Below are 26614 nucleotides of genomic sequence, written 5' to 3' on the forward strand. Positions count from 1 at the left end.
AAAAAAAATTTAAAAAAAAAAAAAAAAAAAAAAAAAAAAAAAAAAGAAATTGGTAAAACCACTGGGCCCTTGGGAACCTACTTGTTGATGGTTGAGCTTTGATTCCATTGTCTTCATCAGTGCAACTCTTTTCCCATTCTAATTTTACCAGAAAGAAAGCCTCAACTAGATGCTAATCTCTCCTTAACACTTCTTGATTCATGACTGATTACGAACCCCCCTATTTTATACAAGGAGAGTGTGACATGGCTGATGTCATCAAGAATTAGGGCTGGGACTGGGGCAGCCATTGGCAACAGGGGGTGGTGGAATGAATTTTTGTGTGCCAGGGTGCACAGTAAATATTTGAAACCCTACAAGTCTCAATCTTAACTTAGAAGGTTTCCTCTAGTTTTTAAACCCGGCCCATTACCTAGCCCTCTGCCCTGCTTATAAGAAATGACCAATAAAATTTTCTGATTGGTTAATTAAAGAGATAAGAGAGAAAGGGTTTTTGTTGTTGTTAAAAATCCATGCTATGAATCTTTTATTTGAACATTACTCAACATTATTTTCTCTCCATAACTCTCTCTCTCTCCTTCTCTCTGTCTCTGTCTCTGTCTCTGTCTCTGTCTCTCTCTCTCACACACACACACACACACACACACACACCCCTCTCTCACGCACACATGCACACATACACCTCCCTAATTTCTTCATTCCTCCCAGTTAACTTTTCTGCACCAGACACTGAAGCTCCTCGGGATACTGAAATGAATAAGACATGGTTCTTGCTCTCAAGAATCTCTTTATAGTTCCAGCAACTTATCACCTGCAGACTTGTGATAAAAACACAAAGATGTTTATCCCTGAGGCCATGGGGCCTCCAGTTTACCTTTGTAGCCAAATATACCTTTCTGAGAGAAAAAACTGAGATCAGAAACTCGAATACTTCTTCAAAAAGAACCTCTTGCTTTTGAATGGTGCTTTGTATCCTTAAATGAGCTCTTGCCGAACATGTGAGGTTGTGTAAGTGTGCACTGTACTAAGGCCTTGACGGAAAAGGTGAATAGGGCTGAAACCCACTGGTGCTCCTCTCATCAAGCTATTACTCTGGTGTGGGGCTGCATCCATCCATCCAGAGACAGAGGAACCCATTTCTCCACTCAAAGGCACCATCTGCTCCAAAGACTGCTCCTGGCCCAGAGATGTGAAATGGGCCTGAACTGGCCCTGGATTTTGCTTGGCACAGAATCACAGCCTCTTTCCTCTCATTTTGCCCTTCCAAGTGGTAGCCCCTGCTCTATCCCCAAACTCTTGGTGATCATGGATTTTCTTGCTGCACTTCCTTTTTCCCATATTTAGACTTTCTGTAAGGTCTTTTTAAAGTCCCAAGGAAAACAGTAACCTTTTCTGTCCCTTACCTAAGTTTATCTCCATAGCTTCGATTTAAAAGCGCTTCCCTCTGTGCCAGTGCCCTGTGTGCCCAGGCTTTTCTTTGGTTTCTGAACATCTGTTGTGCTACTTTTCAGATCTGAAATTTTCACAGCACTCCAATCTCCTGGCATTCACTTGCACCTCTCCCCCTAATCTCTTTCTTAATTCCCAGGCTTTACCAGCCAACACCAGAGCTCTGGAAAAGTCTACAGCTCTTGGTCCAGCCTTGCATCCTTCCATGCCAGGAACTGGATTCCCCTGTCTGTTCAAACCCACTTTGTCTTCTGACCTCCTTCCCTGCCTCTATGACTAGGTGTTCCAGATCCTTGAGCTATTTGGGGGACAGGGTTGTATCTGGGTGATCTTCTATCCCAGAACTGGACATGGTTCCTGGTGCACACCACGTGCTCAGCCAATGTATGTCACACGAACAGATGGAGAAGGCTACCTTACTCGAGGTGACCCCAACGCTCACACAAGTCTTCGCCTCCTACTCCTTGTTTGGCCAGGTGCTGAGGTCTGGTGGTTCACCTCACAACTGCCTCTCCTATTCTATCTTTCTCCATTACAACCGTCCAAATTAGGCCTCTGGATTTGCACCTGGAATATTGTACAATGTCCGACCAGTCTTCCCTTTTTCCTTTTCTCCCTCTCTCCTTCCTTTCATCCCTTCTCTCATCTTTGTCTTTTCTCCCATTTAACATAAAATTTAGTCCATTTTAATAATAATAACCTCCATTTAATGCCCATGTTCTAAGAAGCAGACAGTGGTTTGGGTCTGTCCACCTATCATTATTCATTCTTATAGACTAGCCACCAGCCTGGTATATATCATTATCACAATTTCACAGAGGAGGAAATGGGTCCTCACAGATTGAATATGACTCACCCAAGGCTACATATGTGGAAGCCTGTGCCCTCTGCCTTCTCTTTGTCAGGCACTGTGTTAGCTGCTGGGGATTCAAAGATGAGCAAATCCAAAGGAAAAGCCCCTATGTCCTTAGAGCATACATGGGGAGGGAAGACAGAGTAAGAAAAAAGGACCAGGCAGGATGAGAAGTGTTTTGATGGACATGTGTTCCCAGTTAAGAGATACCAGAGCACACGGAGTGACTGAGTCTGACAGGGCTAGGAAGGCTTCTCATGGGAGATGTGGCCTGAAGTAAGTCTTAAAGGATGAACAAGAGCTTTCCAAGAGGTCAAATTGGGGGTGGTCGGGGATGGGCAGGGAGAAGTGCAGTATGTGTGTGGAAAAGGAGCAGGAAATGCAGGAGGAAAAATATGGGCTCAGAACTCCTGGTAGGGAGTTTAGCCCACATCTTTTAGGATGAAGGGGTTGGAGGGTCATCTGAGGCTTTAGGCAAGAGAGTAACATGAGCAGATTTGTGTTTTAGAAGGACCATGTCATAGATAATGTCACCAATGGACTGGAGGTGAGACTGGTAGGAGAAGAAACACATCAGGAACTATTGTGGAAATCCAGAAAGAGAATAGAAGGGTCCACAAAATCAGGGAGGGGGTGAATAGAGAGGAAGGTTAGATCAGAGAGAGAGCGTTGTTGGTTGTGGTGACTCTGTGGAATGGGGCAGCTTTCTGGTTTAGTTGGTTGGCTGGGAAGACATCACTCACAGCACATCATGGAGATCAAGGGAGGTAAAGCAGGTTTGGGTGTGTTTGTGGGTGCAAGGCAAAGGGAATGGTGGAGGTAAGGAAGGGAAGGTGATATATTCACTAGCAATGTGGTGACCTTGAGATTCCTACCTAGGTACTTGCAGGCAGTTGGATGGTTGAGACTGCAGCTCAAGAGAGGGTTTCTGGGGGGTGAAGCGTGTAAATTCTACTCTTTTTTCAAAGCCATTTAAACATGGTTCTCAGACTAATGCACCGCTCATATCATCATATTGAGAAAATACCCAGCTTTGAATGAACTATTAGCATCTCACCCATAGATTTGAAGCCATCTAAAATAGAAGAAAAACTGAAGTGGAGTTGAGAGCAGATAGAAGAAATATCTCAAAAGTTGGCCCCTAGAAGATTTTGTGATTGATTATTTTTGGGGTTAGGGGTCAGAAGATGGGAAGATGAAGAAAGGAAGTGATCATGCTTCCCAAGATGACTTCTCTGTTTATACTTCTGTCTTGAATTTTCTCTTGCTCCAACTTGGGGCAGAGAGTAGGTAACTTCTACTGCAGAAGCATCATCTGGCACTTCTGGGCATGTGGCATTTCTTCCATTTCTCTTTTCTTTTTGGTGCCCTCCCATAATGCAGAGTAAAATTCAGCATACACTGGATGTACTATTATGTAACTCATCCATATTTTCTCATGGGCCTCCCTTGCCAAGGTACATGAAGTGCCTCCATAGTACCTCTCAGATCAAGTTCCTCACTCAGCCACCTGAAGATACTTCTTCTCAGGGACCTCTAGCTTGATTTTCTATTTGATGAAATGCTGCCCCATCATTTATAATACATTTTTGTTTCATGCTTAGTAATGATAACACTCAGATTCCAGGAAGTGCTAACCAGTAGAACTTTCTGTGATGATGGAAATATTCTCTATCTGTGTTGTCCAATACTGTAGCTGTGAGCCACATGGGGCTACTGAGCACTTGAAAGGTAGCTGGTGTGACTGAGGAACTAAATTTAATATATTTTAATTCATTTGCATATACATAGCCACTCACAGCAAGTGGATACTGTGTTGGACAGCACAGTACTAGGGGGTCCTTCTTTCTCTCTCTACTAAAGTAAGGCTGGGTTTCTGATTTTATGGAAGCCCTCACTTCCCACTTCCCCAGAGTTTTCTGTAAACACTTAGCAACTGCCTTCTGACTTCCCACCTTGCCTCGTTTGCCCGCAGCCCCTTCTCCAGCCCACAGCCTGGCTCAGATCTCCTTCCCCCAGGGCTGGGAGCGTGCACTCTGTGTGCAATGACTGGCTCACAAGCGAAGCTTATCACAGTTTTTATTTTCATTATGAGAAACAGCTCCATTAATAGTAACAGATTTCTTTGTTTACTTTATCTGGGAACAAGTCACACCCACAAAGAAGAGAGACTGTTCAAGGAGCTAACAAGGAAATTTAGCCCAAACAAGTCAAACTTAAAGCCCATCAGGATTCCTCCTTGATATTTGAATCATTTCATGATAGGTCTGGCTGGTAAGCAATGCTGAAGGCCAAGGTGGGAGATAGCTCTGACATGGGACAGAAAGCTCCCTTAGCCTTAGCCACTGGCTCATTGGAGCCCTAGCTGTCACCTCTGCAGTGTTTGGGACTAATTCTAGCCTTGTGGAGGCTTGTACAGAGCTATCCACACTCAAACTGTGGTGTGTAGCCATACCACTCACAATGAGGATGAGAACAGGTACTCAAGAAGCATTGGGTGGAGGTGTGGGGGAATGGTATCACTTCTGGAATATAAAAGATGGTCAGTCAAGGCCTTGACCATATGCAGGCAGACAAGGTGGTTGCCTATAAGGCACAAGGGCATCAAAGTCCCTGTTGGCCAGGTCTGAGAACATAAGTTCTCCATACCTCCTCTTGCTTTTGCAGGCCATCCTATGATGCACAGATATTTCTAAAGGATGTTTTGTTTTCACATGTTTGTCATTGTCTTTGCCACAACAGAGCATAACATTTCACAGAACTAACCACAGATGAATATCCCAGCAACTAAGTGCTGTGCTGAGTTAATTCTTTTCAATTATAGTGTCTTTTTGGCTTCTGTTTCCTCCATCCACTCCTTCAATGCTGTTTGAGACCTGTGGTTTCTCCCATTGTGGTTCTAACAATTTCTTTGGGTCTCTGGGGGTGGCTCAGGATGCCTGAGTCCTCAAAACATTCATGTGACATCTGCTTGTTTCTCTTCCTTCCTGGGCTGGCTTCATGTGGTGACATCACCTCAGAAGCCAAACTAAAGGCTCCTCATTATGCCCCTGTTAGGAAGGTGGCCCTCCCTCCCAAGTCTGATGCTGCTTCAGGTAAATGGTCACATTGGGCTAGGCTATGCTGAGGCTATTAAGCTGAAGGAGAACTCCCCCAAATTTGCTGGAATGCCTCACTCTTCCATTTTTTAAACAAATTCTGTGTGAACCATTCTTTTCATTTCTGCCTACAATCTATCCTCCTTCTAGGACAGACAGGAGTCTTTGCAAGTAATGGTCTCTGACCTAGAGAGACAGAGCTGTATACAGTTCTTCAAATTCCTTCCTCCCCATTGTATTCTTGCCAAGACCCTCCTATCATTCTTTTAGATCATTTACGCAGACTTACAGTACGTGACTAGCCTCAGAGTGGCTGTTCTTTGAGTGACAGGTGGAAGATGGAAGATCATGAAGACAGTGGTTAACTGAGGAGCAAGATCTAAGATAAAATTCTTTTTTTTTTTTAATGTTTATTTTGAGAGAGAGAAAGAGCATGAGCGGGTGAGGGGCAGAGAGAGGAAAGAGAGAATCCTAAGCAGACTCCACCCTCTTAGCACAGAGCCCAACGTGGGGCTCCATCTCACTAACCGTGAGATCATAACCTGAGCCGAAATTAAGAGTTGCTGCTTAACTGACTGAGCCACTCGGATGCTCCTAAGATAAAATTCTTAACTGGGGTGCTAGGACACACTGATACAAAGCAAACCCTTTGCAAGCATGCTGCCAAGTTGGCATCAAAATGTCAAATGACTTTTTTCTGCAACTGAGTTTCTGCACTGTTCAGATGATATCTGTCTAAAAGGAGGAAGAATCAAGTATGCTTTGTCTCCTGGTGTACCACATGCTATGATCTCTCCAATCTCTAGTGGGAGGTGAGGGGTCACTGCAAAGTTACAATGTATGTGACAGGAACAGAGGCTCCTTGTGAGGATCAAGGGAACAGAGTCCTCTGGAGACAGCAATACAGGACTGAAGGGTAAAACATGTAAATAGGGGATAACTCTGAATACAATTAGTCTGTGAGGGTCATATGAAATTCTGGTATCCAGAAGTATGCCATGAGCATAGATAAAGTTTGAAAACCACAGGCCTAGAAGGAGATAGAAAGAAAGGAGTCAAAAGCAATAGGAAAAGTCGATTCAACGCGTTAAAGATAGGAATGAAGGAAGAGAAGAAGTTGATTACAGAGCAACATTCTCAAATGCAGAGGGAAGTTTAGGAAGCTGTCAGAGATGATCTCCCAACCTTGTAGCAGGAAGTAATGTACCTGTTAATAAAACTAACAAGTGACTTTAGCTTACTTTGGACCAGGTACTATCCAAGTTATATATATTTATATATGTTAGCTTGTTTAATCTCCACGATAATTCCATAGAATTATTATCCTGTTAACAAGCAAGGAACTGAGGCTCAGAGAAGTTGTGTATTGTACTCAAGTGTCCAAGAGCCAGAAAAGGAAGAGCTGGTCTCCAACCAGGCTGGGTGAAGTGGGTAAGAGTGAAGTTGGCTGCATTCAGCTGAGTCAAGAATGTTCCACAGACCTGCAAAAGCTGAAGAAAGGGGCTGTAAGACAGAGACTTCTTCCATCAAGGATAGGAGTGCAGGCACTGGGGGCTGGCAGCATGTAGCCAGGATGGCACTCTGATGTGGTGGAACTCTGTAGAAGGGCACTGTAGAACTGGCAGGAAAGAAGGGAGGTGGGGCTCAGAGGATATGTTCAGCAGGACCACAGGCCTGCTGATAGATTGCTGGGGAGGAAAGAAAGGAGACAGTATCCCACCCTGGAGTTACCTTGGAGACAAGCTGTGGACACTTTGGATCGATCCAGTGACAGCAGAGCTCTGGTGTGAAAACAAAAACCAACTGCGAGATACCAAGGGTTGAGGGTCTGAATTCAAATTCCCCTGCTGTTTTCTGCTGGCAGATTTCATTTTCCTTTCCAGTGCTTGTGTGTCGTCAGCGCATGGAAGGGCCCATCTGGCTGATCCTGTGGTAGGAAGGCAGCTACAGTGAGGCCCCTGGTGGAGCATAAAGGGCTGTAAACACTCTCAGAGGGCAGGGGACAGAGCGGCACTCAGGGACACTGGGCAGGAGCATTCAAGGAGGTGCCAGCTTCCTGCACGTTGGGGGCGTGGACTGGGCAGGGGGTTCGGGGCCTGCTGGGGAGGCACGCTGCCGGACGACGCGAGGTCCCAGCGGGCGCGCCAGCTCCTGCCCTGGGGACAGTGCCCGGCCAGCTTCCGGCTGCCTCTGCAGCTGCGTGGGAGTCCCCGAACCCTCCGAGCGGGCACTGTTTTCTCTCTTGTCAGATACCGACTCCCACGCAGGAAAAAGGAAGCACTTTTGTCAGATGCTGCGGCCACTTCCTCTTCAGAAGGCTCCAGCCAGCCTTTCTCTTTGCAGAATGACGGGGCCGGCCTCGGGCTCCGGACTTCTTACGCATCGGGCCTCCGGCTGCCTCCGGCTTCCCTGTTCCCGGCCAGCCTGCGTCCTGAGCAGGCCCCTCGGCTGCCCCTTGGGGGTTCGGGGCTTTGTCCCTCCTGCAAGCCCGGCCCCGTGAGCCCTGCCTGACTGGGACGCGGCCCCCTGGGGCTCCCTCTGTGGCCTCGGCGCCCACCCTCTCTGCACGCCGCTTCAGGTCCCTCAGCCAGCCTGCCTGTCTGTTCCTCTCCACAGCTCGGTCCAGGAGCGTGATGACCGGCGAGCAGATGGCCGCCCTCCACCAGCCGTCCGCCCCCACCCGCTGGAGAGGCCCATCAAGATGGGCTGGCTGAAGAAGCAGAGGTCCATCGTGAAGAACTGGCAGCAGAGATACTTTGTGCTGAGGGCACAGCAGCTCTACTACTACAAGGACGAAGAGGACGTGAAGCCGCAGGTACCAGACCGGCTAGGCTGTTGGTCCCTGTTGGCAGGGGTCCCCTGTGTGCGCACGCAGGCGGGGGAGGGCACCCGCAGGCCTTCTCCCTGGGACTGGACCGCATCCATCCGAGAAGTGTTCCCTTTCTCCTTTCCACCAGTTTTTAGGCAGGTAAACTGAGTCGCAGAGATGACAGGTGATCCTCCACGGCCAAGACCGGGGGTGCGCACTGAGGAGCTTCCCAACCGCAGCCTTTAAGTCAAGGCTGGCGACATGGTCTTGGAGGGGTCGCGGTGTATGAGGGCTCAGAGAGTAGATTTGTGTTCAGGAGAATTGGTTTGTTTGATCGACCAATATTTATTGAACATCAATTATGTACTGGACATAGGTACATATGTCCAGGTGTTCTGGACAGGTTGTTCTGGATACTTGAAATCAACCAGTGAGTAAAACAGATAAAAGTCCCTGCATGTAGAAATTAGAAGATAGGGGAAAGACAGAAAGTAATAAATAAGGAGAGTATGTGGTTTGTTAAGGAACAACTAGTTCCAAGAAAAAAAAAATGAGTAAGGAGAGATCAACCATTTGGGGGATGTGGTACCAATTTTACAAAGGGTGGTCAGTATGGCTGTGGAGAGAGGCAATTAGTCAGGTGGGTCTCTGGGGAAAGAGGGCTTCAGGCAGAGAGGAAAAAGCAGTGCAAAGGCACGAAGGTGGAACATGTCTGCTGTGCACTGGGAATAGCAAGGAGTCAACATGGAGGCAACGGAACTAGGGAATGAGATGGGGTCAGAAGAGGGGAGGGCAGACTTGAGGGTCACAGTGCAGATAGCAAAGAAGACCACTACACTGAGGGCTATGGGGAAGCACTGGGCTATGGGGAAGAAAGGGGATATTCTTTGGCTTATGTTGTAAAAAGATGGCCCTGGCTGTGGTGTTCAAAAATAGATTCAGGGCCAGAGGCAGGAGGCATGGTGGTAATCTAGGTGAGAAGTTGTCTCATTTAGAATGTCGGTGGGAACTGTGGGCTAGAGGAAGATGATCAGGTTCTGGGTATACTTTGAAAGTACAGCAAACAGAACTTCCAGATGGAATGGATTTCCAGATGGAATGGATGGGGTCAGAGAGGACTTTGGTCCTAAATCTTGGGACTAGTGATTCCTCATGGCCAAAGTAGTGCATGAAAGTGAAAGGGGGTGCCATTAGCAATTATCCTGGGACCCCAGGTATAAACTGCATGTCTTGGAGCAACCAGGATGACTGGTCACCCCATCTAGAGCTCATGTTTGTGGAGGTGGAAGAGCGGGGTGGCCAGAAGGAGCCTATTCGGGAACACAGATTCCAGAACCTTCTGGATTCAGAAAAAAGCCCCAAGAAGGGTAAGGATATTGAGGCTGGATGGCAGGGTACGTAAAGAAACTAGACAGTCATTTTGGGAGAGTGCAGTTCTCTTTAGAACTAAGCTTCGGGATCTGTGACACATCAGCAGCACCTGGTTAAGCAGGCCCTCCCACTTGAGGGCTGTGGGTGTCGGTCACTGCAAAGGTTGGAGAAGGGCCAGAGACCCCACCACAGACTGGGTTCTTGCTCAGTGTCCTGTGCCTGGTAGCCAGACTTTCTTTTACTTACGAACAACCCAGGCCCTATCAGAACCAAGCAATTATAGGCTAAGGTGATGGTGAGTAGCCGATGTAGGAAGTCGGCACTTCATGAGGGAGGCGGCACTAATACATTAGCCTTCCCAGATCAGCAGAGAGGATGGCTCAGTGGGGTTATTTCCACGGGGTGTAGACGGTGAGAGGTGTCATATGTCCAAGCTTGGGTCTTTTCCTGGCTCTTCTACTGTCTGGCCATGTGATTATTTCATTGTTCTGGGCCCTTCTTTCTTCTTTTGTAAATGATACAATCATACCTGTCCTGCACTTACCACAGGCTCAAAATAATATGAAGTATGTGTAAAAACTGTTTTGTGAAAACATAAACTGATGTCAAGGGTTTAAATAAATTATTGGAGGTCCTAGCTTCTCTCCTTTACTTCTGAAGGAGGGAACTCAAAATCCTCTCAGGATTAAAGTAGCCTAGGATAATTAGGTAAAGCTTCTTCTAGGATGCCAACTATGTTTTTTTTTTTTTTCCTAAAGGAAATCTGTTAATACAATATGATCAATAGGTTGAGATCAATAGGGTGAGATCAATAAATCAAATAAGGAAAAACTACGCAACCCCTAAATTGTGGCTGCAAGAAGCATTTGATAAATCAGTTACTCATTTCAGTTATAAAAAGTTTTTAAAGCTTTTAGGAGTAAGATGATAATGTATTAGAAGAAGATTTTATTTTATATAGATTTTTTTTTTAATCACAAAAGCTATCTGTGTGCATTGCAGAAATTTGGGAGATGCAGAGAACACAAAGCAGAAAATGAAATTATCCCATCAACAAGAAATAACCACCTAAATCCTCACTTCTTCTAGTTCTTTCTATAATATATAATTAGAAACTCCACTTATTCTAAATACAAATTAGTATAATAATATTCTTTAATTTAAAATTAATGATAAGTCATAAGTTATTATAAATATTCTTCTACAGTATAATTCTTAATGGTGGCTGAACAGTCTATTGTATGGACATTCTATACTTTATTTGGGTGATGTTTTTATATTATTATTACAAATAAGAGTTAACTGGGCATCCTTGTCTGCTTTATATCCATACGTTATTTCATTAAGGTAAAGGAAAATCTATTAAAAATAAGGTACTTTTGGGGTGCCTGGGTGGTTCAGTCGGTTAAGCGGCCAGCTCTTGGTTTTAGCTCAGGTCATGATCTCACAGTTCGTGGGTTCGGGCCCCGTGCTGGGCTCTGGGGCTCTGTGCTGACAGTGTGGAGCCTTCTTGGGATTCTTTCTCTCTCCCTCTCTGTCTCAGCCCCTCCCTGCTCACACTCTCTCTCTCTCTCTCTCTCAAAATAAATAAACTAAAAACAAATTTAAAAATAGAGTACTTTTTTAAAAAATGTTTTTATTATTTATTTTTTGAGACAGAGAGAGACAGAGCATGAACAGGGGAGAGGCAGAGAGAGAGGGAGACACAGAATCCAAAGCAGGCTCCAGGCTCTGACTTGTCAGCACAGAGCCTATTGTGGGGCCCCGAACCCACAAACTGCAAGATCCTGACCTGAGCTGAAGTTGGACGCTTAACCAAACTGAGCCACCCAGGCGACCCCCAAAGAATAAAGTACTTGTTAATTGCTATCATTAATGTTGTTTTGAGATTCATAGACCTTGCAAACATCTAGAATGGCATAAAAGTTACAGACATTAGCTAAATTCTTGGAAAAAGTAAAGGTATATTTCTATGCTATGTTTCATACCATTCATGATTTTGGATAGACTAAAGACCTTAAATGTAAAAAAAAAAAGTTCATAAAAATCCTAGAAGAAAATGCAGTTATCTGCATAATCTTTGGAAGGCAGGTGTTTTTTAAGCATAGCATAAGCAACAAAGACAGCACATGGGAAAGACTAATTTAATTGCATAACTAAAGATGTCTGTATCTTAAAAACCAACATCATAAAGTGAAAAGGCAAATAATAAGGAAGAAAATATTATATATATGAATATCATAAACAAATATTCTTAATATTTAAAATATTCTTTCAAATCTATTTTTAAAAGTCCAAATAGTTCAATAGAAAATGAGCAAATGACACAAATAGACAATTTACCAAAGAAATATAAGAGCCAATACATGTATATAAAAAATTCAGTCTCAGTAATAATTAAAGACATGCAATGTAATCTAACAAGGCATCACTATCCCCTTAACAAATTAGCAAAGATTTTTACAGAAATTTCAGTGTTGGTAAGGACAGGGAACAGGAATTATAATGCACAGCTGATGAAAATGAAAATCTGTACAACCTTTCTGGAGTGTAATACATGCCTTTTTAAAAATGCAAACTCTTCAGTGCACCTGGGTGGCTCAGTCAGTTAAGCATCCAATTCTTGGTTTTGTCACAGGTCATGATTTCATGATTAGTGGGTTCAAGCCCTGCGTAGGGCTCTGTGTTGATAGCATGGAGCCCTGCTTGGAATTCTAATAAATAATAAATAAATAAATAAATAGACTTAAAAATTTTTGCAAAATCTTAGACCTTGCATTTCTGATTCCAGGAATTTAACCAAAGTGTTTGCTTAAGACTGATGTGGATAATTAAAAATTCCTGTACAGATTTTTACCACTGTATTGTTTTAATAGTGATATTGAAAACAATGCCCAGTAGTAGGGGCTAAGTTATATCAAGGAATTTTTATATATTTATACAATAGAATACAATTCTGCTGTTTTGTGTCCTAAATTTATATTTTTGAAATAGAAAGATATCCATAATATTGCTTTGAAAACAAAAACCAGAAAAAGCCAGTTTACATCAGGGGATGATATATGTACTAATCCCATTATTGAGGGAAAAATAATGAATCTGTATTTATGGAAAAAGGCTGGGAAAGAAATACACAGACCCGTTAATAGTGGTTATCTTTGAGAACTGAAATTTCACACAATTTTTAATTTTCCTCTTTTTTGTCCATTTTCTAATTTTTCTATAACAAAGGTATAAATTAGTTATAAATTTATTTATTTTTATTAAATTTTTTGATGTTATTTATTTTTGAGAGAGAGAGACACAGAGCATGAGCGGGGGAGAGGCAGAGAGAGAAAGGGAGGCACAGAATCCTGAGCAGGCTCCAGGCTCTGACTTGTCAGCACAGAGCCTATTGTGGGGCCCAAACCCACAAACTGCAAGATCCTGACCTGAGCTGAAGTTGGATGCTGAGCTGAAGCAGGCCCCAGGCTCTGACCTGTCAGCACAGAGCCCAACATGGGGCTCAAATTCATGAATTGCAAGATCATGACCTGAGCTGAAGTTGAGGTTGGAGACTTAACCGACCGAGTCACCCAGGCGCCCCTAAATTAGTTGTAAATTCAAAAAGAACACGCACACATTCTATTCCTTTAAAAATCTCAAACAGAAACCCCAGTGATCTTGGAGCATTCAGATGAAAAAGGCTCTCATGTACATTGATGATATGCAAAAAAGTTGGCAAAACTTTCTAGAAAACCCTTTTGGCCAGATTTCTAAGAGTGACAAAAAATATCATATGCTTACACCAAGTCAGTTTGGTTTTAGGAAGTGATCCAAAAGAAATAAGATACATGCAGTGCTGTTTATAATGAGAAACTTTGAACCTAATGTCCAACAAAGGAGAATGACTAAATAAATTATGGAACCTATATGACAGACTCTTGTGCATACTCCCCGGGAAGCTTGGGGCTCAACAGAAGGCAGTCTAAGTGCATTTTCTTCCCCTGAGGTCTCAGCAAGGTCTGTCCAGCTTTAACAGCACAATGCTCTGTAAGTCTATATCTTACCTTCATAGAACTCATTCCCAAAGGTTCTTTGTTGGGGAAACTGTTTAAAACAGAACCTCAGCAAACTGCCCTCAAGTCCCTACTACAATGATGGTTCTAGACAATCCTCGATTAGTTGTCCCCTTGGGTCATCTCCCGGCTTTCTGGGATGTTCCCACAGGTGGCTGTCTGTCAGTGGCGGGAAAGTGTTTCACAAAAGGCTTTCTGGTGGTGAGCTGATAATGATGCAGCATTAGCCAATATCCGTGGTGTAAATGCCCCATCATGGCTGATTCAAGCTGCCAACATGACATCACTGAACACAGAGTTGAGAAGAGACATGCGAAGCACAATGTTTCACAGTACTTCTACTGCACAGATAGATGCAAATAACCACACATACAGAAATAATAGTAAAATCTAGTAAATAATTAGGAAACTATGAATTCTGAGTATTACCTTTTTTTTAAATAAAATAGTTCATTGTAAGCTTATAGAATTTAACTTTTGATACCAGCTGTGGTTAACAGCTCGCTCACATTGTTCTTGAGAAGGTAACAGTTTGCTCTTGTGAGCTGCTGTGAGCACACCACTGCCAGGCTGTCCACTCTGCTTCATTGCCCTAGGACTTGTGGCCTCCAGCACACATGCCCACCTCCTTCCATCTTTGTACAGAGTCCACCCCAGTCGACTGGCTGTGCAGTCGAAAGGGACAGTTTTGTCCCTTCCCTGCCTGGGGCCATTTCCCTCCTCCCCATCAGTGTCCCCACCACCACTACTGTCTCGGTTACCGCTTCCCACTCTCCTCTCTTCATTCATGATGTTCAGGGCTCTTGTGCTCAAGCTGAGAAAGGGCTAGGGGCACCTGGATGGCTCAGTCAGTTGAGAGTCCGACTTTCAGCTCAGGTCATGATCTCACGGTTTGTGGGTTCGAGCCCGTGTCGGGCTCTGTGCTGACAGCTCAGAGCCTGGAGCCTGCTTTGATTCTGTGTGTGTGTGTCTCTCTCTAACCCTCCCCTGCTTGCACTCTGTCTCTGTCTCTCTCTCTCTCTCAAAAATAAATAATAAACATTAAAAAATTTTTTTTATTTAAAAAAATTTTTTTAACCTTTATTATTTATTTTTGAGACAGAGAGAGACAGAGCATGAATAGGGGAGGGGCAGAGAGAGAGGGAGACACAGAATCTGAAACAGGCTCCAGGCTCTGAACTGTCAGCACAGAGCCCGATGCGGGGCTCCAACTCACGGACCGTGAGATCATGACCTGAGCAGAAGTCGGACGCTTAACCGACCAAGCCACCCAGGCGCCCCTAAAAAAATTTTTTTTTAAAGACGAGGAAGGGCTTGCAGTTTTTCATTTATGTCTTGGTGGGAATAAGTTTAACTGATGGTTATTTCTTCCAGCAAGTAAGTGGGACTTGTAAGTAAAGCCTTACTTGTCATTCTGAAATTCCACTGACTGGGATTTGAATCACAACTTTCCTATTAACTCGCTTTGTGATCTTGGATCAGCTCAGTAACCTCTCTGACCCTTACTTCATCTCTCCATTGGGGAAAACAACAGTTTGCCCTTCACAGAGTTTTTATGAAGATTTAATATGATAGTGTATTTAGAGCATTTAGCACAGAGCCTGGCACCTAGTAACAGTTCAATAAATGGTACTAATATATTTTGTATTTTATTTTTACTGTTTTGGGATGAAGGTGATTTGGGCATATCAAATAATAGCGTAGAGAGGTATTTAGAAGAGGCAGACACCTCTGAAATTATACTTTCCTTTTCTTCTGCCAGGCAGTGCTCTTTCTTGTTTAAAAATAATACAGCTTTTGGGGTGCCTGGGTGGCTCAGTTGGTTAAGTGTCTGACCTCAGCTCAGGTCATGATGTTGTGGTCTGTGTGTTCGAGCCCCGCACTGGGCTCTGGGCTGACAACTTGGAGTCTGGAGCCTGCTTCAGATTCTGTCTCCCTCTCTCTCTGACCCTCCCCTGCTTATGCTCTGTCTCTCTCTCTCTTTCTCTCAAAAGTAAATAAACATTAAAAAAATTTAAAAAAAATACAGCTTTTTATTCTAATGCCATAACTCATGCAAAGTAGGCCAGCTGCACAATCTCAGGGTCATTTTTTTTTTTTTCTGAGGCCATTGATATTATTTAAGATGATGATGATCATGTAGGTGGGAGTTATTTTTAAGTAATAAAATTAGAGAAATGTAGAAAAATGCAGAGTTCCCTTTTATAGATATTTTTTCTTTTTCTTTTCCTCCCTCTCCCTCTTCCTCCACCCCATCCTCCACTTCTACTCTTCCTCTTCTGTCTTATTCCTCCTCCTCCTCCTTTTCTTCTTCTTCTTTTTCTTCTACTCTTTTTCTCACTCAGTCTTAGACATTTTTATTTCTAGACTCTCAAGAAACATTTGTTCTTTCAGGCTCCTGAGCTGATCTGAGAGTTTGTTAAGACTGTCAAAAGTTCGGAAATAACAGAAGTAAAACCAATACATCACCAAAGTAGTAATTAGTAAAAGTTTTCTGTGTACACACCAAAAAGACAGTTTGCAAACTGGAATTTCTGAAACCAAAACATGGAATGAAGCTCAGGGATATATTGTTATAAAGCAGCTTTTTAAGTGAGAAAGCAGTGACTGTTTATTCTTCACAGTGATTACTTACAATGTTAGAATTTCCTTAAATGATAGGGAATTGGTCAGTGATTACAGCTCAAGTTTTGCTTATGATTTCCAGAGGCATAAGCAAGAAACGATCCAGGTCAAGTTTGTCTTGCAAAGTCAGTGAAATGGAACCTTGTTTGTATGACTAAATGGGTTTTATTTGCTCATGGAATTTTCAAGGCTGATCTCTGTTTGTTTTTGATTTTTTAAATACTTTTTTTTTTTTCAACCTTTATTTTTGGGACAGAGAGAGACAGAGCATGAACGGGGGAGGGGCAGAGAGAGAGGGAGACACAGAATCGGAAACAGGCTCCAGGCTCTGAGCCATCAGCCCAGAGCCTGACGCGGGGCTCGAACTCACGGACCGCAAGATCGTGACCTGGCTGAAGTCGGATGCTTAACCGACTGCGCCACCCAGGCGCCCCTTGTTTTTGATTTTAATAGATTCTTTGATGCCAATCCTGTCCATTCACACTCTGTTCCAAAGACACATATGTTTACCCAGCTAGCATCAGACACGCTGCTATCATGGCCAGTGAGAAATTCTGATAATTCCTACAAATAAGCTGTGTCCCTTTGTGTAGTCACTTAGACTTCCAAAGCATTGGTTTCCTCATCTACAAAAGAGAAGTGACAAGTTTTGCCATGCTTCTGATACGGAGCTGTTGTGGGAATCTAATGAGATAGTGCATGTGACTGTGCCCTGTAAGTGGTAGAGCACAGAGCAGACACATGCTGGAAGTGACTTGTGTTTCTGACAACATATTCGCATAGAAGAGGCCACATGTCCTTCGCGCCCTCACTCTCTGCCATGGGTCCATGATCCTCCTCCCCCCTTCCAGGGGCCGTTGAGCTGATGGGTCCCCACCACCTCAGCTTTAACTCACTTCTGAGATGAATTACCATTTTGTCACTTACTAGCTCTGTGACATTGGGCAAATGTCATAGAACCTTTCTGATTCCCAGTTTCCTCACCTGTAAATGTGCGTAACGATACCTTGCTGGGAGGATTGTTGCAAAGACTAAATGAATAATACATTCAAGGTGCTTAGCAAAGGGGCAGACACTTGGGATGTGCTGCTCAGCAGCTCTTGCTGCTACTAAGTACCCTCATCTTCTTGAATGGTTACCTGTGGTTCAGCCCCCAGTGGAATCCCTGGCAGCCGGGCAGGTAGAATGGTACGCCACACTACCTCTGCATACTATCTCTGCAAGGCCTACTAGTCTCTGCCCTGCTTACAAAGATCAGATGTCTGGTTTGGCCAGGAAGTCAGGTGGTTGGAAAAGTACGAGGAGACAGGTGTCAGCGATGACACCCTTTCCCCTCATTCTTCTGTCAAGATTTGTTCTTTTCTCTCGAGGCACCTAGCTTACTCTCAGATAGCTGTCACTTAACTTGACAGAGACCTGAATAGCAGAAGGGCCCCATTCAAAACTGGGATGCTAGCTTTTCATGTTCCTTTCCACCTATCTCCCTCACCTATCCCGTCATTATCCTATCTGTCCTTCAACTTAATTTTAGTTTATAGGTGACCAAATTGCTGCTTATCTTAAGGAGCTAACTTTTGCTGTTTCAGGGTTGCATGTATTTACCAGGAAGTACGATCAAGGAGATCGCCACAAACCCAGAAGAAGCGGGGAAGTTTGTCTTTGAAGTCATTCCAGGTAGGCAACCAAAGTGGGGACAGAGGTACATTATATTCCCATCTTCTGGATCCTAGAAGTCAAGGCTGAGTCTGTCAACCAGCTAACCAACCAACCTAGTAAGAATGCATAGTTATTCTGTATATAGTTAATGAACCTATACTAGTTCATTAGCCTGCAGGCAAACTAAGTGGACACATACTTGGTACAACTCTGGAAGCCTTTCGTCAGTGCACACTTGCAGCCAGGTGTTCCCTAGGCCCTGGGACACTGCTCGGAAAAGTACATCATTCCCGCTCACTGAAAGGAGCTCGGTTTTGAAGCTGAGTGGGACACTAAAATTAATAGTTAAAATATGGGGCCCCTGGGTGGCTCAGTCGGTAAGCGCCCGTTTGGCTCAGGTCATGATCTCATGGTCTGTGGGTTCGAGCCCTGCGTCGGTCTCTGTGATGTCAGCTCAGAACCTGGAGCCTGCTTCGGATTCTGTGTCTCCCTCTGTCTCTCCCCCTCCCCTGCTCGCGCTGTCTCTGTTTCTGTCTCAAAAATAAACGTTAGGGAAAAAAAAGAATCAGAGATTTAAAAAAAAATAGTTAAAATATAAATTGAGTGATGTGAAACTGTCATTTTGGTAGGTCAAAAATGGTCTACAGTCAGTAGTCACATATGGTTCAACATGACCTAATAAGAAATGACAGCCCCAAATTACTGAGCACTTAATACATGTCAGGTGCTGAAATTCACCTATTGTGCGTGTTAGCAGTGCACTAGAGGGTGCTTTTTCCCAGGCTAGAGTTACCTTCCTCAAATACATCTGGGGCAAGGGGAGGTTGTCTTTGTCTCAAGGGGAATCCGTGTTTGTGTGAGCCTAGCATGCAACTCTTCCTCTGAGGAGGAGGAGAGATGGATAGACCGTCAGATAAAAAAGCAAAGGAGTGCAGTTTGGAAAGGAGACCACCTGGGAAGAGCTGAACTTAAAAAAACAACAACTTGTTTTTCTTTGTTTTCTATAGTAATAGCCAGTTTTAGGATTGATTTCTACATTATAATTTCCTCTAGTTATCCCCCAAATACCAAACATTTACATGGCACTAACTCTGTATCAGTCACTATACCAAGTGTACCAAATATATTTCTGCTTCTCCCTGTCTCTTGCTCCTTTGCTGGCCCCAGCACCACCGGGAACTCCAGAACTGCTGGTCTGGCTATGCAGCCAGGCTGACACAGCAGGGGAGGCTACGAGTCCCCTGAGTGGGCTCTCCTTCCCTTAACTGCCTCCTTACCACTCACACAAGGCAGCCGTGTGCATAAGAAATGACAAGGAAGCCAACATAGCAATGAGTTGAGAGTGCCCGGTCTGTAGCCATGCCACCCAGCTCCAAATCCTGGCCCTACCACTTTCTATTTGTGTAACTGTGATCAAGTTATTTAATTTCTTCCTGTCTCTGTTTCTTTATCTGTGAAATGGGGACAATGATGATGACAGTGAGGGCTGATGAAAAGTATATTTGGCACACTGAGTATAGTGACTAATAGAGAGTACCTTATAAATGTTTGTTATTTGAGAGATAACTAAAGGAAATTATAATGTAGAAATCAATCCTAAAATTGGCTATTACTATAGAAAACAAAGAAAAACAAGTTGTTGTTTTTTTTAAGTTCAGCTCTTCCTAGTTGGCCTCCTACCCAATGGGCACTCCTTTGCTTTTTTATTGCATTGTATTGTATTGTATGTATGTATTTATGTATGTATTTAATTATTGTCAAGTTAGCTAACATACAGTGTATACAGTGTGCTCTTGGTTTTGGGAGTAGATTCCTGTAATTCACGCTTACATACAACACCCAGTGCTCATCCCAACAAGTGGGCTCCTCAATGCCCATCACTCATTTCCCCACTCCACTGACCCCCACCCCATCAACCTTCAGTTTGTTCTTCGCATTCAAGAGTCTCTTATGGTTTGCCTGCCTCACTGTTTGAAATTATTTTTTCCCCTTCCCTTCCCCCATGGTCCTGTGTAAGTTTCTCAAGTTCTAAAACATATGAGTGAAAACATATGATATCTGTCTTCCTCTGATTGACTTATTTCACTTAGCATAAGACCCTCCACTTCCATCCACATTGTTGCAAATGGCAGGATTTCATTCTTTCTCATTGCCAAGTAGTATTCCATTGTATATATAAACCACTTTTCTTTTGCTTTTTAAAAAAGAAATTTTTATTACATTTATTTATTTTTGAGAGACAGAGTGAGACAAAGTGAGAGTGGGGGAGGGGCAGAGAGAGAGGGAGACACAGAACCCGAAGCAGGCTCTAGGCTCTGAGCTGTCAGTACAGAGACCGATGCAGGGCTCGAACCCACAAACTGTGAGATCATGACCTGAGCTGAAGTCAGACGCCTAACTGACTGAGCCACCCAGGCACCCTTCTCTTTTGCTTTTTTTATCTGAAGGTCTTTCCATCTCTCTTCCTCCTCAAAGGAAGAGTTTATTTTTTTCAGTCTCTCCTCTCTGAGAAACCCCCCTTCTTTTCCCACAAGTTTCTTCTAGTCCTAGGGCCCCTTTCCCAGAACAATGTGTGGGATGCAACCATCCATGGTAACATGTGTCCCAGAGCCTGAATTTTCTGCCAAGGGTAGCCCTACCAAGAGCTCTGGCTGCAAATTTGTGGTGGGCTTTGCACCAAAAGCCCAAAACCGTTGAAGATTGCTGTGCTAGGGTGGGAAGATCTAGCTTTTCATTATCAATTACACTTGCTGTGGTCTCCTGATGCACATGCATCTGCACGTACATACATCTCATCAGAACAAACAATTCTAAGGCAATAATAAGGTAGGGAACCATTTTCCTGAAGGAGTCATGATTCTCAAGTCTTCACCCAACTTAAAGTGAGGCACCTTTTGTATTATGATGTAAAGAATGTTTAGTTCTTCTTCTTGTTCTGCTCTTAGCAGGATGATTTCAGGGGCCAGTGCTGGCATAGGAAATGGCCTTCCTACTCAGGGCCCTCTCTCTGTGATCACCAGTGTCAGTTGCACAAAGGCCATGGAGAAGACTTTCACTGTATTCATGCTATGTTTTTTTTATTTGGGGAAGGCAAAAATTTAGGACAAGCTTCCCTCTCCCTACTTACCTCTAGCAGAATAAAATGTTCTCCTTCCACCCAAAGGAAGTCATCAGGGATAGAGAGAATTATTCCTTCTGTTGCATTTAATTCTTATACTGCCTTGTGGGTTGTTACAACAAGTTTTTTGAGTACCTGCTATGAACCAGGCATTATTGTAGGAATTGGGAATCCAGAAGAGAAGAAAACAGCCTACATGCAGGTTACAGTCTGATGGGGAAGACTGCCAACAAACCAAATAAATGAGTAAATGGAATAGTTTTTATGATGGAATAAGCACAATGGAAAAAATTAAAGGAAAGAAAGAGAAAAAATTCTGATTGAGGTGGGGATGGTTGTGGTTCACTTATCATTTTGAATAGAGTAGGCACTCCAATGTGCCCAACATTAATTGTTTTGTAGGGCAACATGAGATTTTTGAATTCTCTTTGGTTTTGATCCCTTGAGCCTATCTAATATCATGGAGCTTCACCTTTTTTCACCCTCTGGGACCAGAATCCATCCTGTTATCAGGTCATCGGCTTTTTTGACCAGAAAGGTCAGTCCATATAAGCTCTGGCCATTCAGGAGCATCCTGAGAGCTGGATGTATCTCAATGAAGTAGAGACAAAACTAATGACAAAACTAAAAGATCTCCCAGGAATCAAGGTAAACTGAAAAGGCATGTTTTTGATAACACAATAGAATGGAGAATAGGTATTATGGTGGAGAAGAGTACCACATAAATTTTGGCCAAGGTCAAATTGAAAGCAGTAAGGGCTAGTGGCAATTATTGGGAGAAGGACCAGGGGCCTTGCCTTGAGTTTGGTGGTAACTTACTGGGTTCCAATGGGCAGGTCTCTTTGCATCTCTGGACTTGAGTTCCATTACCTGTAGAGTTGAAATGATACTAGAGCCCATTCTATTTCAAAGGGATATTGTGATTCTTACTGGATTCTTTACTTTTGCTCTGAACACTTTTTACTTCTCATTTTACTTCTGGAAACACCTAGCTCACAGGAATAGTCAGGGCCTCATGGACTGACTGTTCTGGTCAAAAGAGCTGATGACCCAATGATAAGATGGATTCAGAATCAGGTTGTCCCAAAGCATAAAAGAAGGTGGAGCTCAGTGATATTAAGATAGGCTTTGTAAGGAAACCAAAGGGAATTTGAAAGTCTTTTGTTGCCCTGCAAGAATATACAGGTTTGGGCACAACTGGGGTGCCAGGACAGGCTTTTTTTTTTTTTTTTTTTTTTTTGAGAGAAATGCCCTGACATTGTGAGAAGAATGGGTTGATGTTTACACAGACACTTTGAAATTTAATAGTATCCTGTCATTGAAAGAGGCTGCTGTTATGTTCTTATCCTTTCCAAGACCTATGTTAGAGGCTTTTCTGCCCCCTCACTTCTCCCTCTCTGTCCCAATTTTTCTTTTTGTCACTTTTCCTTTCTTTCTCTTGGTAGCCTCTCCTTGCTCCACCCCCTTGTCAATTCCACCACCCTTTTATGCATTTGGTAACAAGAACCCAGGAAACATTACATATGTCTGTGAATAATCATGGGTTTAAATTGAAAATTGTAAGGAAAGTCTTAATAAAATTCATTTGTCCATCAACTATCTATGGAGAACCTACCATGTGCAACGCCTTGTATAGGCAGGAGAGTAGAAATTCTGGATAGGAAGCACTGATTTTGTGAGGAAGACACACATGTGCTCATTGTCTCTCCTTTCTGAGTTGCTGTTACCCTCCCCGTCCCAACAGCTGAACTTATGAGTAGCTTAGGAAAATGTCTGTGATGGTGTGAAGGACTAAAGTCCATCTCATACAGGCTGAGCCTGTCTCCTCTAACTGACATTGCCCCTTGAACTTCCTCTTCCTTTCTGGGAGGAAATCGCTTCTGTCCTCCATAGGAGCAGATCTGAGCCCAAGGCATCCCAGTTGCAAACCACTGGTGCTCAATAGTTTATCTATAGAATTAGAGTTTCAGGTGCATAGCTCTTCAGTTCCCTTGAGGATAAGTAGACAATGCTTTGTGTTGTTTGACTGGTTGTTTAATTGAACCAAGGAAGCAGCTGAAGTTTGGCTTCCCTTCACTTTCCTTGTCCTGGCCTCTTACCACTTGAAGACCTTCATTAGTGTTACTTCTTCCTCCAGCCTCATGGGACCAGAGTCGCACTGGACAGGACTCCTATGTCCTCATGGCCAGCTCTCAGGCGGAGATGGAGGAGTGGGTTAAATTCCTTAAGAGAGTCGCTGGCACGCCCTCTGGAGGTAAGGACCCTGCAGGCTTGCCTGGGCAGGTGTCTGTGACATCTCAAAGATGGGGAGACCACCAGAGGACAACTCTGAGGCCACACTCATTGCCAAGCATCTAGCTTCCCACCCTCTGTGACCTCAGAGAGCCAACTCTAGATTAGCTGGATGGACTGCAGCCCTTTGTACCTTATCGGCAAATGTGTGTGATGCCCTGAAGCAGCCTTTTCTCCTCTCTGGGCTGCAGTTGTCATTTGTAAAATGGGTGGGTTGGACCAGTTGACCCCAGTCCCCAGCAGCACCAACATTCCGCAGCACCATGATTCTGCCTGGTTTTGGCCTTGTGGGGCCAGAGAGGATGGATGGCAAGAGCTATGCTGAAAGCTAAGAGGAGGTGATCAACACAGGACAGTTGAGTGGCTGGCTAGAGTAGGGGCGCTCAGACTGGGAGAGGTTCAGGAGATGGGTCCGGACTCTCAGGTTCTCGGTGAATTCAGGGTGAGCACTTTTCTGGGTTCCATAACCAAGGTGTTTGAGTTTTCTGGGAAACCTGGTATTGGGTCTGCACTAGAGGAAAAACCGCTATGAAAAAAAAATCTGCAATTAACAAACAAGTGAATCCACTGTGTGTTTTTTCCTTTTGTAAAAATATGAAGAACTGATACGGGCGATCTCCACTGACCACTTTCCTTCAACTTTTTAGGAATGCACTTATTTGTGTCAGCTCCAGGATAACTGTATATAATTGTTTTTCGACTGTCCTGACTGTTATTCTGGAAATCATGGCAGTGGCGGGGGGACGGGGGCTCTTATAGTTCAAATATTAAATATTTATTGGATTGCCCAATGGTTTCTTTAAAAAAATTATGAGCACCGTAACAATTTTGTGGAAATCTGAAAAAATATGGGAAGTCACCCCTACAGTCAGCAGAGGAATTTTTATGTTTTTCCATCCAGTTGGTATTCATATATACATTTCTTTTTTTCCCTCAGAATGACAAGCATGGAATATATACAATTTAATACCTTTTATTTTATAGCTAAAGGGGTTTTCCCATGTTGTTAGATACTCTTAATTAACTCATTCCAGGGATTATTTGGTTACAAAAAATAGAAATTACATCCAATGATGTTAGGCAACAAAGAAGGATTTACTGGGTAGGTACAGTAGCTACTCAAAGAAACCAAGGGAGAAGTGGTAAGAGGGCTCAAGAGATTAGGGCCCAAGAACTGAACCATCAGCCCAGAACTTACCCTGTCAGTTTCTCTGGGGCCCATCAGCTTCGAATTCTGCTTTCCTCTGCCTGCCTGTTTTTGCGTCCTTAGCAGCGTTCTGGCACTTACTCCTGGCCCAGTCCAGCTGTGCCAGCCCCAGCTTTCCTGTATCTCTCTCTCGAGCACAACAGAGGCCGAGCTCAGCCTCCACCACCCCATTCCATACTCCTGAGAAGGAGGATCCATCTGGATAGCTGGGGGCAGGAGACCACTTTAAGACTCAGGAGCTGGGGCAGGGAGGTGGTCCTGTAGCTGGTGATCTGCCCTGCCGGGCCTGGGAGAGAAGTTACTGATAGGACACCCAAACTCAAGAGTGCTTGCCACAGCCATCGTGAGCAGCCGCATCGTATTACAAAAAGAATAGCCTCCTTTCAGTAACCATTTCCCAGTTCCTAAATACGATGTTTTTTTACTGTGCTAATCAGTCCAAGATGAGGTTTTCATTTATGAAAGCTCTCTTGTATACCATTCAGCCTGGATAATCTTAGCTGTGACCCTCCTTATTGCCCCAGATTGTAAGACTGTGAGCCCCATCGACGTTTCCTGCTTTCCTCAGTCCAGCGCTTTAGGCAGCCTGCGTTGACAAGGGTAGTGGACATTGCCTAATTATGCACTTATTCTGAGTCAAAATGCTGTCTCTGTACTATAGCAGCCTCTGTGCCTTATATGGTGCTGGGCTCAGCCTTACCATGATGAGCTGCTGTACTGAGTCCTAATCTACATGGGGATTTCTTCCTTACCCCACCTCAAAAGGCCACCACTTGAGAAGCAAGTCAAGCATAAATCCTGCAGTCAGGGGAAAGTCCAAGGGACGAGAAATAAGAGCACAGCATATTTACTTATTCAGAGAACAGGATTTGTCTCTGACGTGGCATTTCAGATGTTTCTGAAGCCTCTCATGGAATCTGAATGCTAGATCTCAGGATGAGACGGCATTTTAAGACTGAGGCCACGAGGCAAGCCAGACATTTGCTCTTCCTGTTTGTAAGTCAGGAAACTGGTGTCCTGAGAAAATAGATGATTAGTCCAGGGAGCCCAGCTGCCGAGGAGCGGGGCTGAGTCTCCTACCTCTGTAGGCAGCTCTTATCACAGGCTGGTCCCACTTGTAAAGTGCCTCTGATCTGCGGTCCACTAGGTCTGCAGGGCATGCCCCCTGAAATATTGGGAAGTCACTGAGATGTGTTGCTGCTGCCTCTTTCCAGCCCTTCCTGAAGCTTTCTATGGCTTTCCCCACCCAGAACCTGCTCCCTTCTTACCACCTCCACTCCACTATCCTGGTTGACGTACCATTCTGTCTTGTCTGAATTACAGCAATGGTCCCCCAACTTCTTTTGCTCTTCCCCAAATACCCTAGGCGTGTTCCTGCCTCAGGCACATTGCAGTTTGCTCTGTCTGGAATCCTCTTTCCTAAGTAGCTGTGTGGTTTGGTACCTTGCTTTTTACAAGTCTTTGCTCAAACATTACCTCAGTGAACCTTCCCCCAATCATCCCATTTGACATCGAACCCCTTCCTTGCCCTACCCCCAGCCCTCACTATCTCTCTTTCCTGCTTAATTTTTCTCCTTAGTACTACCCTCTTATAACATGCTAAATATTTCACTCATTTGTTCATAGTTGGCCTCCCCTGGCTAGGAGGAAATCTTCAATCTACTTTGTAGGAATTTTTTTCTCTGTTTCATTCAGTGCGGTATCCCAGAATCTAAACAGTGCCTGGCACAGTAGATGTGAAGGAATGGCCTTCTCTTCCCATGCTGGTACTATGTTCTACTCCCATTGGCTCTCTTCTTTGCTAAATGACCATGTGGGAAATTATTTGGTCAATGGGTTGTTGCCTCTAGAATGATCTCCTCCGAGTGTGGTAATGGTGAGCTTTGGTGAAACTCTTCATGGTTTGTAGGCCCCTTAGAGAATCTGATAAAAGTTATGGGAACTCTCCCTGGAAAAATGTTCAGACAGAATAATTTTGTGTTCAACTGCATTCGACTGCAGATGCCTGTAGTCCATTTGTATGACCCGGATAATGAGTCCAAACTGTTCTAGAAGTCACTCTAGTAACAATTTTGCAG

The 26614-nt window shown here is 44.0% G+C and overlaps 1 protein-coding gene across 1 annotated transcript in view; it reads left to right on the forward strand.

Moving 5' to 3' along the window:
* ARHGAP25 (Rho GTPase activating protein 25) overlaps positions 1-26614 on the forward strand; it is a 90595-nt gene that overhangs the window by 33543 nt on the left and 30438 nt on the right. Inside the window, 4 exon segments of the mRNA XM_030310739.2 lie at positions 8017-8070; positions 8073-8215; positions 17850-17937; positions 23175-23291. Of these exon segments, the coding sequence (XP_030166599.1) occupies positions 8017-8070; positions 8073-8215; positions 17850-17937; positions 23175-23291 (402 nt within the window).

This window comes from Lynx canadensis, chromosome A3 (genome assembly GCF_007474595.2).
Source record: "Lynx canadensis isolate LIC74 chromosome A3, mLynCan4.pri.v2, whole genome shotgun sequence".
NCBI lineage: Eukaryota > Metazoa > Chordata > Mammalia > Carnivora > Felidae > Lynx > Lynx canadensis.